At 38.9% G+C, this 13,982-nt stretch overlaps 1 protein-coding gene across 3 annotated transcripts in view; it reads left to right on the top strand.

Moving 5' to 3' along the window:
* Window positions 1–13,982, top strand: part of LOC135471600 (dynein axonemal heavy chain 12-like) — a 34,111-nt gene that overhangs the window by 2,250 nt on the left and 17,879 nt on the right. For 2 of the 3 annotated variants that reach the window (XM_064750891.1, XM_064750889.1), the window contains exons 4-34: window positions 181–207; window positions 624–813; window positions 1,016–1,091; window positions 1,264–1,422; window positions 1,597–1,680; window positions 1,933–2,035; window positions 2,285–2,630; window positions 2,801–2,892; window positions 3,230–3,408; window positions 3,758–3,893; window positions 4,135–4,260; window positions 4,676–4,882; window positions 5,101–5,222; window positions 5,406–5,679; window positions 5,839–6,024; window positions 6,316–6,516; window positions 6,726–6,920; window positions 7,455–7,576; window positions 8,379–8,661; window positions 8,865–9,141; window positions 9,417–9,546; window positions 10,121–10,316; window positions 10,505–10,597; window positions 10,729–11,121; window positions 11,422–11,651; window positions 11,793–11,976; window positions 12,170–12,394; window positions 12,508–12,819; window positions 13,041–13,229; window positions 13,474–13,619; window positions 13,782–13,920. In XM_064750891.1, coding sequence (XP_064606961.1) covers window positions 181–207; window positions 624–813; window positions 1,016–1,091; window positions 1,264–1,422; window positions 1,597–1,680; window positions 1,933–2,035; window positions 2,285–2,630; window positions 2,801–2,892; window positions 3,230–3,408; window positions 3,758–3,893; window positions 4,135–4,260; window positions 4,676–4,882; window positions 5,101–5,222; window positions 5,406–5,679; window positions 5,839–6,024; window positions 6,316–6,516; window positions 6,726–6,920; window positions 7,455–7,576; window positions 8,379–8,661; window positions 8,865–9,141; window positions 9,417–9,546; window positions 10,121–10,316; window positions 10,505–10,597; window positions 10,729–11,121; window positions 11,422–11,651; window positions 11,793–11,976; window positions 12,170–12,394; window positions 12,508–12,819; window positions 13,041–13,229; window positions 13,474–13,619; window positions 13,782–13,920 — 5,622 coding nt within the window. The remainder of the gene's footprint in view (window positions 1–180; window positions 208–623; window positions 814–1,015; window positions 1,092–1,263; window positions 1,423–1,596; window positions 1,681–1,932; window positions 2,036–2,284; window positions 2,631–2,800; window positions 2,893–3,229; window positions 3,409–3,757; window positions 3,894–4,134; window positions 4,261–4,675; window positions 4,883–5,100; window positions 5,223–5,405; window positions 5,680–5,838; window positions 6,025–6,315; window positions 6,517–6,725; window positions 6,921–7,454; window positions 7,577–8,378; window positions 8,662–8,864; window positions 9,142–9,416; window positions 9,547–10,120; window positions 10,317–10,504; window positions 10,598–10,728; window positions 11,122–11,421; window positions 11,652–11,792; window positions 11,977–12,169; window positions 12,395–12,507; window positions 12,820–13,040; window positions 13,230–13,473; window positions 13,620–13,781; window positions 13,921–13,982) is intronic. The other variant, XM_064750890.1, reaches the window with a different exon arrangement.

The following is a 13,982-nucleotide window of genomic DNA, read 5'->3' on the forward strand; positions in this document are numbered from 1 at the left end:
TTTTTTTTTTCTATTCTGTTCCTGTTCTCCTGTTTTCACTCGCCCACTGCTACCCATTCCTTCATCTTCAACCATCAAAAAAAAAAAAAATCTTTGCTCCCTAAATCAATTTCCACCCTTACTTACTGTCTGCATCTCTGTTTCCCAAACTGTAAAATAATTCTCAATACACACTCCTAGATGATGGGCACAGATCGCAGAGTGAGGGTATGTATAAATATATGAACTACACATATGTAATTACCATGCATATTTTCTTAACATAAATATTTTTATAATGGTTGATAAAATAAAAAGTTTCTCCTGTGTTTGCAAACTTATTGCTGACCCCACAGTTGACAAATAATGATAACTATTTCCCATTTGTGTGCCTTTCATTTTAATTTAGATTTTTGAAGAGATTAAATATCAATTTAGATATTAATATTTTATCCATTTCTAATTGAAGTAATCATGAAATAAATCTGAAGGTAGATTTACATACTAACCATTTGGAAATTAATGCTAAATTTGTTTCTTTTTTGTTTTTTGCTTTTTTCTTTATATAAAAACATTATCATTTCTCCACCACCACACAGGCTAACTTAGAGTAATTAACATATTATATACTCTCTTTTTATTAGCTCAACTACCAGTATATGAAGAAATGTGTGCAGCAAAGCCCAATCATTCCCATGCAGCAAGAATGGTTTGACAACATCATTAGCCTTATTCCACCCAGACTACGACTCACTTCACAACTGAGGGATGTGATTCAGGAGCTCTTTGAGGAAGTCTCAACGGACTTTGAGGGGAGCATGAAAAAGTCCATTGGTCAGTTTGAACACATTATGCAGCATTGGGTAATATTTGGACAAGCAGAACAAAATCTCAAGCAGTTAATTGAAATGGATGATTTAAATACTTGTACTAAATATTTTTATACTAATTACTTTAGTGGTATACTGTTTGATGAGTATTACACCTCAGTCACATAGAGTTATTTTTATTGAATTTATGAATGTTATTTATCCAGTCCAGCATGTACTAGTCAAGCCTGAAGGTCGTGGAATGGACTCGGATGATCCAGGACAACCACCATCAGAACCAGAGTGAGTTCTTCACCACAGTTTAATCCAGTCTTCTGTTTATTGTCTAACTCAGCTTTCTTCACAAGACAACACAATGTAATCTGTAGTTATGTGAGCTTGAGTCATAAAATTTGAACAATGAAATACAAATTTTATTACTTGTGAAATATATAATTTGTTTTCTCAAACACAGGGGACTGGATTTTTCACGGCCATGGCATGAAACATTTATAGAAAACCGTGAGTTCATTCGTGAAAACCTTCACTTGCTTCACCCATCTCATCAGACAATTCTGAACATGTGCCAGACAACACTGGGAAGCATGATTTTGGTGGACTGCTCTGAGTACAGGTGAGTATGTCTGCCAGTAATAATGTATGAAAGATCTTTGTTTTTTGGACATTTTTCACATTAACTTTGAAGAGTGCTAAAATACATCTTCAAAGAAAAAAAAAAAAAAAAAAATTAGAATTTTGATATTATACTTAAACGGAATACACCAACTTGATGATTCTTACTTTACAGAAGCAAAGGTGCGGCCGATTTTGAACAGCTGAAAAATAATGTAACCTTAGATTTGGAGAAGATGGAAGACAAGCTAATGCATACGTAAGTCTAGGAAATAGAATTCATTCATTTTGTCTGTTGTGTATTCAGTTAATTTACCAGCTATTTCACATTTTAAGATGCCATGTTTCTGTATTATGAGCATGAATGTTGGCTAATAGCAATTTTTGAGGGTCTTTAAACAAATAATATATTTCATTCTTGATTTTGGAACAAACCTTGATTTTTTTTTTTACCTTGGGGCCATCATGTTTCAGTCTGTTGTGTTTATTTGTACATTTTATTTATTTTCAGATGGTTTCCAGCTGTAATAAATGTTTTTGCTGACAAGAATGCATTCTCCACAGCGCAGTCAGATTCATTTTTTAACGCTGTTACAACACTGATCTCAAATCAGGTATGTAAAGTTTTGAACGCCATGCTCTAATTGGTGCTTTGGTAGTACATATATTGATAGTGATTATGATGTCAGCATATACCATACTTAATGTTTTCTCTTTGAACATAATCATCTAGTGGTCTGTCTCAAAAGCATTAAAAGGTGGAATGCTAATTAGTATAATGTCTTATGTTGTAAACTTGTGTGTATATATATGTAAATATATATATGTATATACATACATATTTGATGCCATCCATTTTTCAGCTGAAAGACCTACTAGTTCGAACAATCGAAGCCTGGGTAAACCTTTTTGACTCTGAAAACAAAGAGCACCTGCCTATTCTTAAGATGGAGCTCACTTTTGATGATGAGAAAATGCAGTTCTACCCTCCATATGAAGACCTGGAAGAGACAATAATTCACGTTATGACAGCGATAACTAAGACGTTGCAGCAGGTGCCAACAGTGCAGTCTTGGCTCAGTGGGGGTAACACTGTCACTTACACAGACGCCAGCATAGCTGACCACATTCTGAAACAAGCACACAAGACGTTGATTGAAGCAGTGAAACGAAACTTTGAAGAACCATCTGCACATCTGGACTCGTTTAGTATGTATTGATGCTTACATACATTCCCCTGAGTTTAATAGTCATGATGGCCTGAGCCTACATTGGTACTTTTTGCATTTACCCATTAACTGTATTGATTTTCTTATGCTTTACAGTCATTTTTGTTTTTAAATCATAATTTTATTATTTTTGTCAATTTTGTTTCTCAGTGGAAAGATACGACTGGATTACTAATGGGAAAGCTATGACAGACATAAGGAAATTCATGAGTGAAGAGCACAACTTTAATGAGTATTGTGAGGTGAGTTGAGTTAGATAGGGTTACACATGGGTGAGAAAGCTCAGATGCCATGTATTAGCACGTGGTACATATTGCACTGATATAACAGCTAGTGTAAGCCACTGAGAATGGAGTAAATTTGCTTTGAATATGTTTTAATAAGGATTTAACTATGAAGAATGTGTGTGTTGTAACTAGTATTTGTCATGAGAGGTGTAAATGTATATTACTCATGTTTATCCTAGTTTATTGTAATGACCTTGGAGCGTGCCTGAAGCTTTTGGCTTTTCATGAAAAATGACGAACAGAGCTGATCTCAGAGTCAATTCATATTTTATTTGGATGCATTCAATTTCAGTACATTGAGTCCTTCCGTGGATTGGCCCGTGAAATAATGGGTTTGCCAAGCATTGAGCATTTTGACATGATACGCCTGGACTGTGAAGACTTGAAGAGAGGACTGGCTGAAGCCTCTAGGGCAAATGCTGATGTTCTTCTTAGTGAGGTCTCGCATAATCACAGGGTGGAGAATGAAGCGTGAGTTCCTATCTATGCCTGATGGTAGCCGTGTATAGAAATTCTCTTATCTACAACGCGTAATATGTTTGACAAGTTGCAAGCACTACATGTAAAATCAATATAAAGGCTGTGACTATTGGTTCCATGTTGTCTCTTTTGCGACATAATTCTCTGCTTTTCCAGTGAATACCAGTTTTCAGCATTGATGTTATTATCTTAGCAATCCTGAAATATGGGGAGGATATCCCTATAATCAATGCAAGTGCCATTGTAAGTAATTTTTCATGATGGACCATGGTACGGATACCTTAATGAAAAATAAAATGCAAGGGTTGATGGTCATGGTTTGCTTTTCAATATTTTACAGAATCTGTGAGGAGTTTAAACTGATTCAAGAAAAGGCACTGCATGTCCCAGAAACTTCAGAGGAACTCATGGAAATGGTTTCCTTTGTGGAGAAGGCACGAACCATGGGAATGATTAAACTGAATGAAAGAATCAGGGTATGTCTGCAGTACATGTACCGAGATTAAAAACCATAGCATGTAAGCTGGTAACTGTTTTTTTATTTCATTTTTTATTTGTGGAAATTGCTTTGTTCATAACTGAAATCCAACCGCTATCTAATATTTTCAGTCGCAGTTCATGCTCATGGAAGTAGTTATTGGACTGTCTACTAGAGTACATAAACTTCATCAAAACATCATCTGTGTACCAATGTCTGACTCTGCTCCCTCTACACAGGAATCCCAGCAGAGGCTGGCCTACCTTATAGATGTCTACATGTTCTCCCCAGAGGACATTGAACTCAACTGTGAAGTCCTGACATGGCCCAAACGAATCAACCCAGTGTTTGATGAAAATGATGAGGTGAGTCATTCTGCTGCCAAGCTTTATTCTTAAGCATTGAGTGACTGTCAGTAATGAAGGACAAGCCACACAGAAAATCCTTATCGCACTTTTCTTATGTGATGTTGTAGTGCTTGTGTACTTCATATGTGTTTCATGATCACACTTATACTGATCAGTGTGACGTAATAAAGGAAGGAACAAAAGAGTTCACAGCTATGGACTGTTATGCTACAGGCAGGAGTGAGTTTTAGGAGTTCCCCTTTGTAACTGTATAGAAGAGTACATGATATAAATTTAGTATACCTCACAACTGTGAAACAAGCTAGGTTATTATTTCTTGCAGTATCAAACCAAGGAAGTAAACTTTAAGCTTAAGCAGCAAGAAACTCTATATATATATTTTATCTTATTTTTTTGGATGTCTTGAATTCAGTTGGTGGAGTCTTCCAAACTGAACAGTGAACGTGCTCTGCTGGATAAACGAGAAAAAGTAATCTCAGAACTTGAGAAGATGCGACAAAGAGTGGATGAATTCAATGACTATGGGGAGTTGGACATGATGCAGCAGTACGTCCAAGATGTCAGAGCTCTCCAGAAACGATTGGCCGATGTACAGGAACAGATAACATGGATAAACAAGGTACGTCAAGGTTGGATAGTGCCTTGGAATTCTTGTAAGCAATCCTCTCAACATGAAGTCATTGCATTTGATTCATGAAGTTTCACTAATGAAGCTGACGATGATTTATTTAGCTTTACTATAGTGCTGCTGACCTAATACAGCACCGATGCGTGGGATTTGATTATGTTTCAAACATACTGGAAATGCTAAAACCTTGCTTGCTCTTTTGTCCTTAGGAAGAAGTCTTGTTTAAGTATCCATTGTCAACATATCCTGATGTTGACGAAATTTCCAGCTCAGTGGACCCATTCTACAGACTTTTCAACGTGGTCCTGAAATGGCAAAGAGCTGAGAAAAAGTGAGTTGTTGCACTTTTATCAGGAATTTCTAAAGTGTGGAATATGGTAAACTTCTGTGTGCTTTCTAAATGTGAAATTCGATTAGTATTGACACATCTTCATGTCATAGTGATCCATTGTTTTGTTTTTAGTCAGGAGCCAGTTATGTTTGTCATTCAGCAGTATGTTTACAATGTTTCCAGGTGGTTGGATGGAGCCTTCAAGGAACTGAATGCTGAAAACATTGAGGTGGAAGTAGATGAGTACTGGAGAGAGGTGTACAAGGTGCAGAAGGTGTTCAACCAGAAGGTGAAAAAGATGACCATGGAGAGGGATGAGCGAGAGCGAGAAAGGAAGAAGAAAAGGAGACATGCTGAGGATTCTGAGGAAGCAGAGAAGGAGCCAGAGGAGGAATTTCATCCACCAGCTGCTGTGGAGGTCTGCAGAAATGTTCAGGATGCAATGAAAGACTTCAAGGTGTGTGGCCCAGAAGAGAGAGTTACCGAGTCATAGTGTATTATTCACTCTGTTTTGTTGACATGTAAAAAAGTGGTTATTCTCTCATTTCACTGAACTTGTGAGGCATTTGTAGCAACCATGCAGTAATTTGGTGTCTCTTATTTTGTTTTATCACAGGATATCATACCTGTAATCGGTACAATGTGTAATCCAGGAATTCGAGATCGCCATTGGCAGCAGATGTCTGACATTGCAGGTTTTGACATCAAACCAGACTCAGGCACAACACTGCGCAAGGTCTTGAAGCTTGAGCTGGATCCCTTCATGAAAGAGTTTGAGACCATCAGTGGAGCAGCTAGCAAGGTAAGACATGTAATGTGTTCAAGAATGATATTTTTGTTTGTTTTAGTACATAGTTTGGTGCACAGATTTATTTTATTTATTTGATTGGTGTTTTACACCATACTCAAGAATATTTCAATGGCAGCCAGCATTATGGTGTGAGGAAACTATGCACAGCCCGGGGAAACACACGACCATCTGCAGGTTTCTGCAGACTTTCCCTTGGTGCACAGAATAGCAAAGTTTGTTGTTAGGAGGGTTGTGTTCTATGTATATCAAAATCAGCCTATACATGAGTCCTTCTCATTCCAGGAATTCTCCTTGGAGAAAGCAATGATTAAGATGCGAGAGGAATGGGATATGATTTCCTTCAACACAACCACTTACCGTGACACTGGCATTGCCATCCTGGCTTCAGTGGATGACATACAGACCACTCTGGATGACCAGATTGTGAAGACGCAGACAATGAGGGGATCGCCATTTATCAAACCCTTTGAGGAAGATATTAAGGTAGGTTGTGAGGACATATGTAGTGTCTGCTGGATACATTGATGTTAGATAACCAAATGTATCAGAATATTAACAAAATGTTGTTTTCATGCTGATGTCTAATATTATAAACAGTTCTGATAAAGTGTAATATTTGTCAAACTGTATTTTGAAAGTGCCGAAGAAATGACATTTTTTACTAATGTGTTCACTATGATTCTCATGTATAGAAATGGGAGGAGCAGCTGATCTACATTCAGGACACAATTGATGAGTGGCTGAAGGTCCAGGCCCAGTGGCTGTACCTGGAACCAATCTTCTCTTCAGAGGACATCAACCAACAGATGCCTGAGGAAGGCAGGCTCTTCCAGATGGTGGACCGCAACTGGAAAGATGTCATGAAACATACCTCCAGAGACCCAAAGGTAAAGTACATGTAACTGTTCTATCTTCCTTAGGTGGGCCTTTGTGGATGGTGAAAAAAAGAAGTACATGTATTTCATGTGACTATATTGATGTTTTCTGATGATTTATGAAGTGTTACATCCCTCAGGATATGGATACACCCTGAGCTGAGCTTTGGGAAAGGGGTGTAATGATTGTAGGAGGGTCGTACTACTTCATGTACTGAAGGAAATCATCAATCGTCAATTCATGGCCATAATAGTTATGAACTGGCCATTGAGGTTTCTCTCAGTCTTCATGAAATGTTAAGGCTCTTGTGATGTTTAGATGTGACCCTTCTCCATAGGCAAAGGGTGTGGGCAATTCACCAGGGTTTGAAGATGTCATGTAGCTTGGAGAAACCTCAGTAAGTTCAAAATGTGCAATAGATATAAAGTGGTCTTCACATCTGAAGGTTAAAAAGCTGATGTTGCAGCTGATACCAATTTTGGTCATGTATGAAATGTGGTATAAATGAACTAACCAGTGAAGTCGATTCAACAATTTCTCAACAGGTTTTGGCAGCCACAAGTCTTCCAGGACTCTTTACAAAGCTGCAGGACAGCAATGGCCTGCTTGACAAGATCAACAAAGGACTTAATGCCTACTTGGAGAAAAAACGACTTTTCTTCCCACGGTAATATTTCAATGTGGATATCTAAGATGCTTTGGGTGCACTACCATAAAACAGACCAGTCATAATTCATTGTTATTGAGATGATGTGGTTATGTGGAATATGTGGATCTTGTTTATATCAATCTTTTTTATTGATTACTGCTACTCACTACTCACGTTGAATGCTAAGGATTCAACTAAAGATGAAATGATGTGACAAAAAATGCAAAATAATAATCCTCAGTTGTTTTAATAGTAAAGAAGAATCTTTAAGCTTTAACTTAAATCTAAGATTTACTGGCTGTAAAAGTTGGCTCTCTTTCATTAAATTCATGCTATATAAATTTACAAGAGCTGAAGTATTCAGTTCATCTATGTTTGGACAAAGTATGGTGATATTAGCATCTCCAGGATAAGAAGAAATGTTATATTTGGTGCTTAAAAGTATGTGGTTCTGAATGGAAACTCCTGAATGTCAGTTAAGGTTATGAATAAATGGTGCACACAGGACCTGAACTGAACCTGAATCAATCACCTCATTCTCACTGAAGTTAGATCTAGTAGCAGATTCTTGTACTGTCCCTAACAAGAAGTAAAACCTGTCCCCAGCCCTTCCACTGTTGGTCCCGTCAAATCTGTGTTGCTACATTTTGCAAAGTATATGCATTTGTTTTAATGGAGACACTCTGAATAGAACTGGTGCTCGAGCTCACAAACAAGGGACTGGCAATAGATTTTACATCAGGGCTAGCTGGCGACAGGTAAGGTATTCATAAGTGCATTTCAGTATGGCTGTAGGCTGGTTCTTTCTTTTCCTAAACAGATTTTTCTTCTTATCAAATGATGAGATGTTGGAAATTCTATCAGAGACAAAGGACCCCACTCGTGTACAGCCTCACTTGAAGAAATGCTTTGAGGGGATTGCCAGATTGGAGTACGATGACAAGATGGACATCCTGGCCATGTATAGCAGTGAAAATGAGAAGATCGTCTTTAGCCAGGCAGTGTCCACCTCAGAGGCGAGAGGTGCAGTGGAGAAGTGGTTGCTCCAGGTTCAAGATACCATGTTGATGTCCGTGAGGGATGTCGTCCAACAGGCTGTGGATGTATGTACTCAGTGGAATTTAGTTGGGATTTCTCTTGTAACTTTTTCTTACCTTCTCCTGTACATAGAATGGCCTACATCTGAGGTTATTTGAATATATTTTTGTAGGCAATGAAGAGCAACTATTATCTGTCACCAGTTTGCTTTTTTATACAATGCCAATATTTTGGATACAAATTTTGACATGCAAGTTTCTGATTGTAGGCCTATCCAATCACCCCACGCACAACCTGGGTGGTACAGTGGCCTGGACAGGTGGTACTCTGTGCCTCCCAGGCATACTGGACCAGGGAGGTGCACCAAGCTTTGAAGATGGGACCCCAGGGCCTGTTTGACTACCACAAACAGCTCCAGAACCAGCTCAGCCAAATTGTAGAGCTGGTGCGAGGCAAACTCAACAAGCAAACAAGGACAACTCTGGGATCTCTGGTGGTTGTGGATGTCCATGCCAGAGACGTCGTCCTGGATATGGCCAATAAAGGTACACTAAACATTGTAAAGGTACACTAAGCCTAAAGGTGTAAACTGGATGAATATGATACAGTTGGAACTGTTGAATGTTTTAAACATGATCTGTCAAGTTTTGATTTGTTCCTTTACATAGAATGCACCACACTGCTCATTCTATCATTTACAAAGCACACCTGTACAAGGATGGTAAAATATCAGTGGTTAAGTTTTCATTGTGCTGATAAGTTGACATATTGTTGTGTCTGTGTCCTCTCACATGGTAATTTCTTTATATCCTTCATATAGGTGTGGCTTCTGAAAATGACTTTCAGTGGCTGGCTCAGCTCAGGTACTATTGGGAGGAGGAAAATATGCAGGTTAGGATGACCAACGCTACTGTCAAGTACTGCTACGAGTATCTGGGAAACACACCAAGGTAAGACATACATGTAACAACTTTTTTTATAATACCTCGCATAAATTTATCGTTCCCTCATTGGATAATATCATGTTATGTGTGGTTCCGCTGAGATGTCAATAAAGAAACAAATGCAATGTAGCATGCTAAACCTGCTACATCACATTTATTTATGGTTGTGTCTTGGGTTGTCTCCCCTTCATGTTGTATTACGTCACATCTGCTGTCTGCTATGCAAGTCATTGCTTTGACAGTCCCTACTTCTGTACCCTAACCTATTCATGTATGGAAACGGGAATAAAGTCTTGAGTGATGGGCTATCAGATATAATAAAACAATTATTTCTTGTTTCAGAGTGGAACATCATAAATTGTCTGCTCTTGACAGCTGATATACAACTCACACTGTGCGCCGTTGTACAACAGCTGACTCGAGCTGACAAATAACGGTGTACCACTCTGAAACCATGCAATAATTGCATAATATACCAGTATTACTATATTGCTCTTTTACATGATCTTAGTAAATTTTGCAAGTTTTATATAAATGTAGTGATATTAACTGTTAATGTAAACTTTTTGCTCCCAAACAGGCTGGTAATAACACCGCTGACAGACAGGTGTTACCGCACATTGGTGGGAGCATTCCACCTGAACTTGAATGGTGCCCCTGAGGGTCCTGCAGGCACAGGGAAGACCGAGACCACCAAAGATTTGGCCAAAGCCATTGCTGTGCAGTGTGTTGTCTTCAACTGCTCTGATGGTCTGGATTACATTGCTATGGGCAAGGTAAGACATCACATGGAGTATATTATTTATGCATGAATACCTGATTTTTACGCATGTATGCGTAAATGTTAGAAGACAGCATTTTGAATTGACAGTGCCATGTATCGATCAACAATTGTTACCTTAAAGCGCCTGTGAAAGTGAGGTAAAGTTCCTTTCTGCTCATTTCCTCTGGGTTTTTTTTCCAGTTCTTCAAGGGTTTGGCATCTGCTGGCGCTTGGGCTTGTTTTGACGAGTTTAACCGAATTGACTTGGAGGTCTTGTCTGTGGTCGCCCAACAGGTAATATACATCAATGATTTTTATGTATTGTAGTCCTGGTTGTTCATAAGTAACACCTGTAACTTATTTTTTGTAGCCTTAATACTTGATTATTACAGTGACTTTACTATGAAGAGATCTTCTTGTTTCAGATCCTCTGTATCATTCGAGCTGTACAGGGTCATGTGGACACTTTTATGTTTGAGGGAACAGAACTGTCACTCAACCCCATGTGCTACGTCTGCATTACAATGAATCCTGGGTATGCTGGGCGCTCTGAGCTGCCAGACAATCTCAAGGTCCTGTTCCGTACTGTGGCTATGATGGTCCCTGATTATACCATGATTGGAGAAATCTCACTCTACTCCTATGGTTTCCTGGATGCTCGAAACCTGGCCGTCAAGATCGTGACTGTGTATCGACTATGCTCAGAGCAGCTGTCCTCACAGTTTCACTATGATTATGGAATGAGAGCAGTCAAAGCCGTCCTATCTGCGGCAGGCAACCTAAAGCTGAAATTCCCAGAAGAAGACGAGGATATTCTGGCAAGTGCAATGTTTTACCTGCAACAATGCAGCTCTGTAATGGATAATCCCTGGATAGATCAAATTCTTTTAACATCCTATGTTTAACCTTTGCCATTCACTTTAGAAGGAGCCTGAGTGCAAAACAACTTGGCCTTTTGGGGAGCTGTTGCAACTTTTGTGAATCAGTGCATGTTACTATTAGAAGCCAGTTGACCAGAAGTTGTGTCATTATATCTTACATTTTTTTGGCATCTGACTTTTGTTTTGGTGTCTCTGTGCTTTATTTTGTCTGAACAACCTCTGTTTTCTTTTCTGCAGTTGCTGCGCTCAATCATTGATGTAAATTTGCCCAAGTTTTTGTCACATGACATTCCACTGTTTGATGGAATCATCTCCGATCTTTTCCCTGGATTGTCACTACCTGAGGCTGACTACAAGACCTTCTTAGATGTTATACAGGAGGTTTGCACAAAGCGAAACCTGCAGTTTGTTGACTTCTTCAAGCAGAAGATCATCCAGACCTATGAAATGATGATCGTTAGGCATGGGTAAGTTTCCTTAAAGGCAGTGTTAATTTAGAACTAAATAAAACATACATATGTGAAATGTAAAGTACCAAAATATGAAGTATAAAGGAACATAATCATGAATGGAGCAGGAATAACTTTCATTGATTGTTTCTTGTGCAGATTCATGTTGGTGGGTGAGCCCTTTGGCAGCAAGACTAAGGTGATTGAAGTGCTAAGTGAGGGGATGACCCTGCTACACGAGAGAGGCCATGAGGAGTACGAGAAGGTCCTAAACCGCATCATCAACCCCAAGGCGATCACTATGGGTCAGCTCTTTGGCCAGTTTGACCCCGTTTCTCATGAGGTCAGTTGGAAACCTTAACATGGATCTTGAACATTTCGTTGTAGGTGGTTTACACTGAACAAGATTTGAATTTCCACCAGTAAACAAAGCAAGTATTGATAATAAAGATTCTTGCCTTTTGACAAGCACTAACTGTTTCGTATCATGAAGTGAAGTTTAGTGGATAATCAAGTAAAGCATGTTTTCATTCCAGTGGACAGATGGAGTGGTGGCCAACACATTCCGTGAGTTTGCCTCCACAGACACTCCGGACAGGAAGTGGGTGGTTTTTGATGGGCCCATTGACGCATTGTGGATCGAGAACATGAATACAGTGTTGGACGACAACAAGAAGCTGTGTCTGATGAGCGGAGAGATCATCCAGATGTCATCAGTTATGAGCCTCATCTTTGAAACCATGGACTTGTCACAGGCCTCGGTAAGACTGATGTTCTAACAGACTTTCACTAAAAATTGCATAAAAATGTATTAAAAGTCACAAACATTTCATCAGTAGCCTATACTTATACTTGTACAACTTATCTGTTTCAGCCTGCTACTGTTAGTCGCTGTGGCATGGTCTACCTGGAGCCCACATCCTTGGGGTGGCGGCCCCTGGTCAGATCATGGCTGAACCAGCTCCCTCAGATCTACCACGGGGATGGACTGGAGCTCATTGAGGCCATGTTTGAGTGGTTACTGGACCCCTGCATGACCTTCGTAAGAAAGAACTGTCGGGAATATGTGTCAGCCGGCCAGGCCAACTGCGTCAAGTCCCTCATGAACCTGTTTGACATGCTAATGCATGAAGCAATCAATAAAGAAGATGCTGCTCATAACAAGCACATTAGAACGTACATACAGGTGAGATTATCTCTTTTATGTAGCAAAAGATCTTGATGTGAAATAAAACCTTGTTCTTTCAGGAATGTTCACATCATGTTTATGAGCTATCAGTTCATCATTTAAATTTGTTAAACCTTATTATGTTTTGTACGTGTGTACTTTCTCAAATGTATAGTCACCATTAAACATACATATTAACCACTTGAAATGGACTTGATATTATTTGACTTTTTCTCCAGACCTCCATCATGTTTGGGATTGTCTGGTCCATTGGTGCTATGGTAGACACAGATGGACGGGCCAGATTTGATGCTTTCTACCGTGAACTTTTGATGGGAAAGCATGAGGACAATCCTGTACCCAAGCAACTGGGTAAAATGGACTCACCCTTTCCCAGTGATCATTTGGTGTACGACTTCATGTATGAGGTGAGTACAGTATGGTGGACTGTTGATCATGAACATCTGTTGTACACCCAAAATGAACTTCTGATTACCTCAGATTTACTTATTTGAGAATGTTTTAGAGACCTGATATTTGAATTAATTTATTCGTAAGTGGCAAAAGTAGGTAAGTCATTCTGGGAAAGAAGAAAAAGCCTTAAATGTACATAAAATTCTTATAAATCTTTTTTTTTTCCATTAAAGATTTTGACATTAAATGTTATTTCAGCAAAAAGCTCGCGGCCAATGGAGACACTGGAATGACCGTATCAGGGGTGCCGAAATCAAGACGAAGAATATTCGACAAATGCTTGTTCCAACAATGGACACAGAACGGTACACTTTTCTGATGGATTTGTGTATTCACCATGAAAGGTGAGTAGGACTGTAGAAAATATTATGATTCTATTGTAGTTTACTTGACAGTGTGTCTAAATATATACATTTACTTTAACATACAGTATGTCCAATAAATTTGTGAAATACTTTATCTTATAGCTGAGTTAGTTTTGATTTTTTTTTTTATTTATTACTTAGACCTGCACTGTTTGTGGGACCAACTGGGACAGGTAAAAGTGCCTATGTTCAAGAAAAGCTGATGAATGGTTTACCCAAGGAGAAATATCTACCAGCTTTTGTGAATTTCTCAGCCCAAACCAGTGCCAACCAGACACAGGTAAGACTGAATAAGAAAAGGGGGAGATTTTTTATTTATATAGCAAGTTAAAGTGTACTATC

Source organism: Liolophura sinensis, chromosome 7 (genome assembly GCF_032854445.1).
Source record: "Liolophura sinensis isolate JHLJ2023 chromosome 7, CUHK_Ljap_v2, whole genome shotgun sequence".
Classification (NCBI taxonomy): Eukaryota; Metazoa; Mollusca; class Polyplacophora; order Chitonida; family Chitonidae; genus Liolophura; species Liolophura sinensis.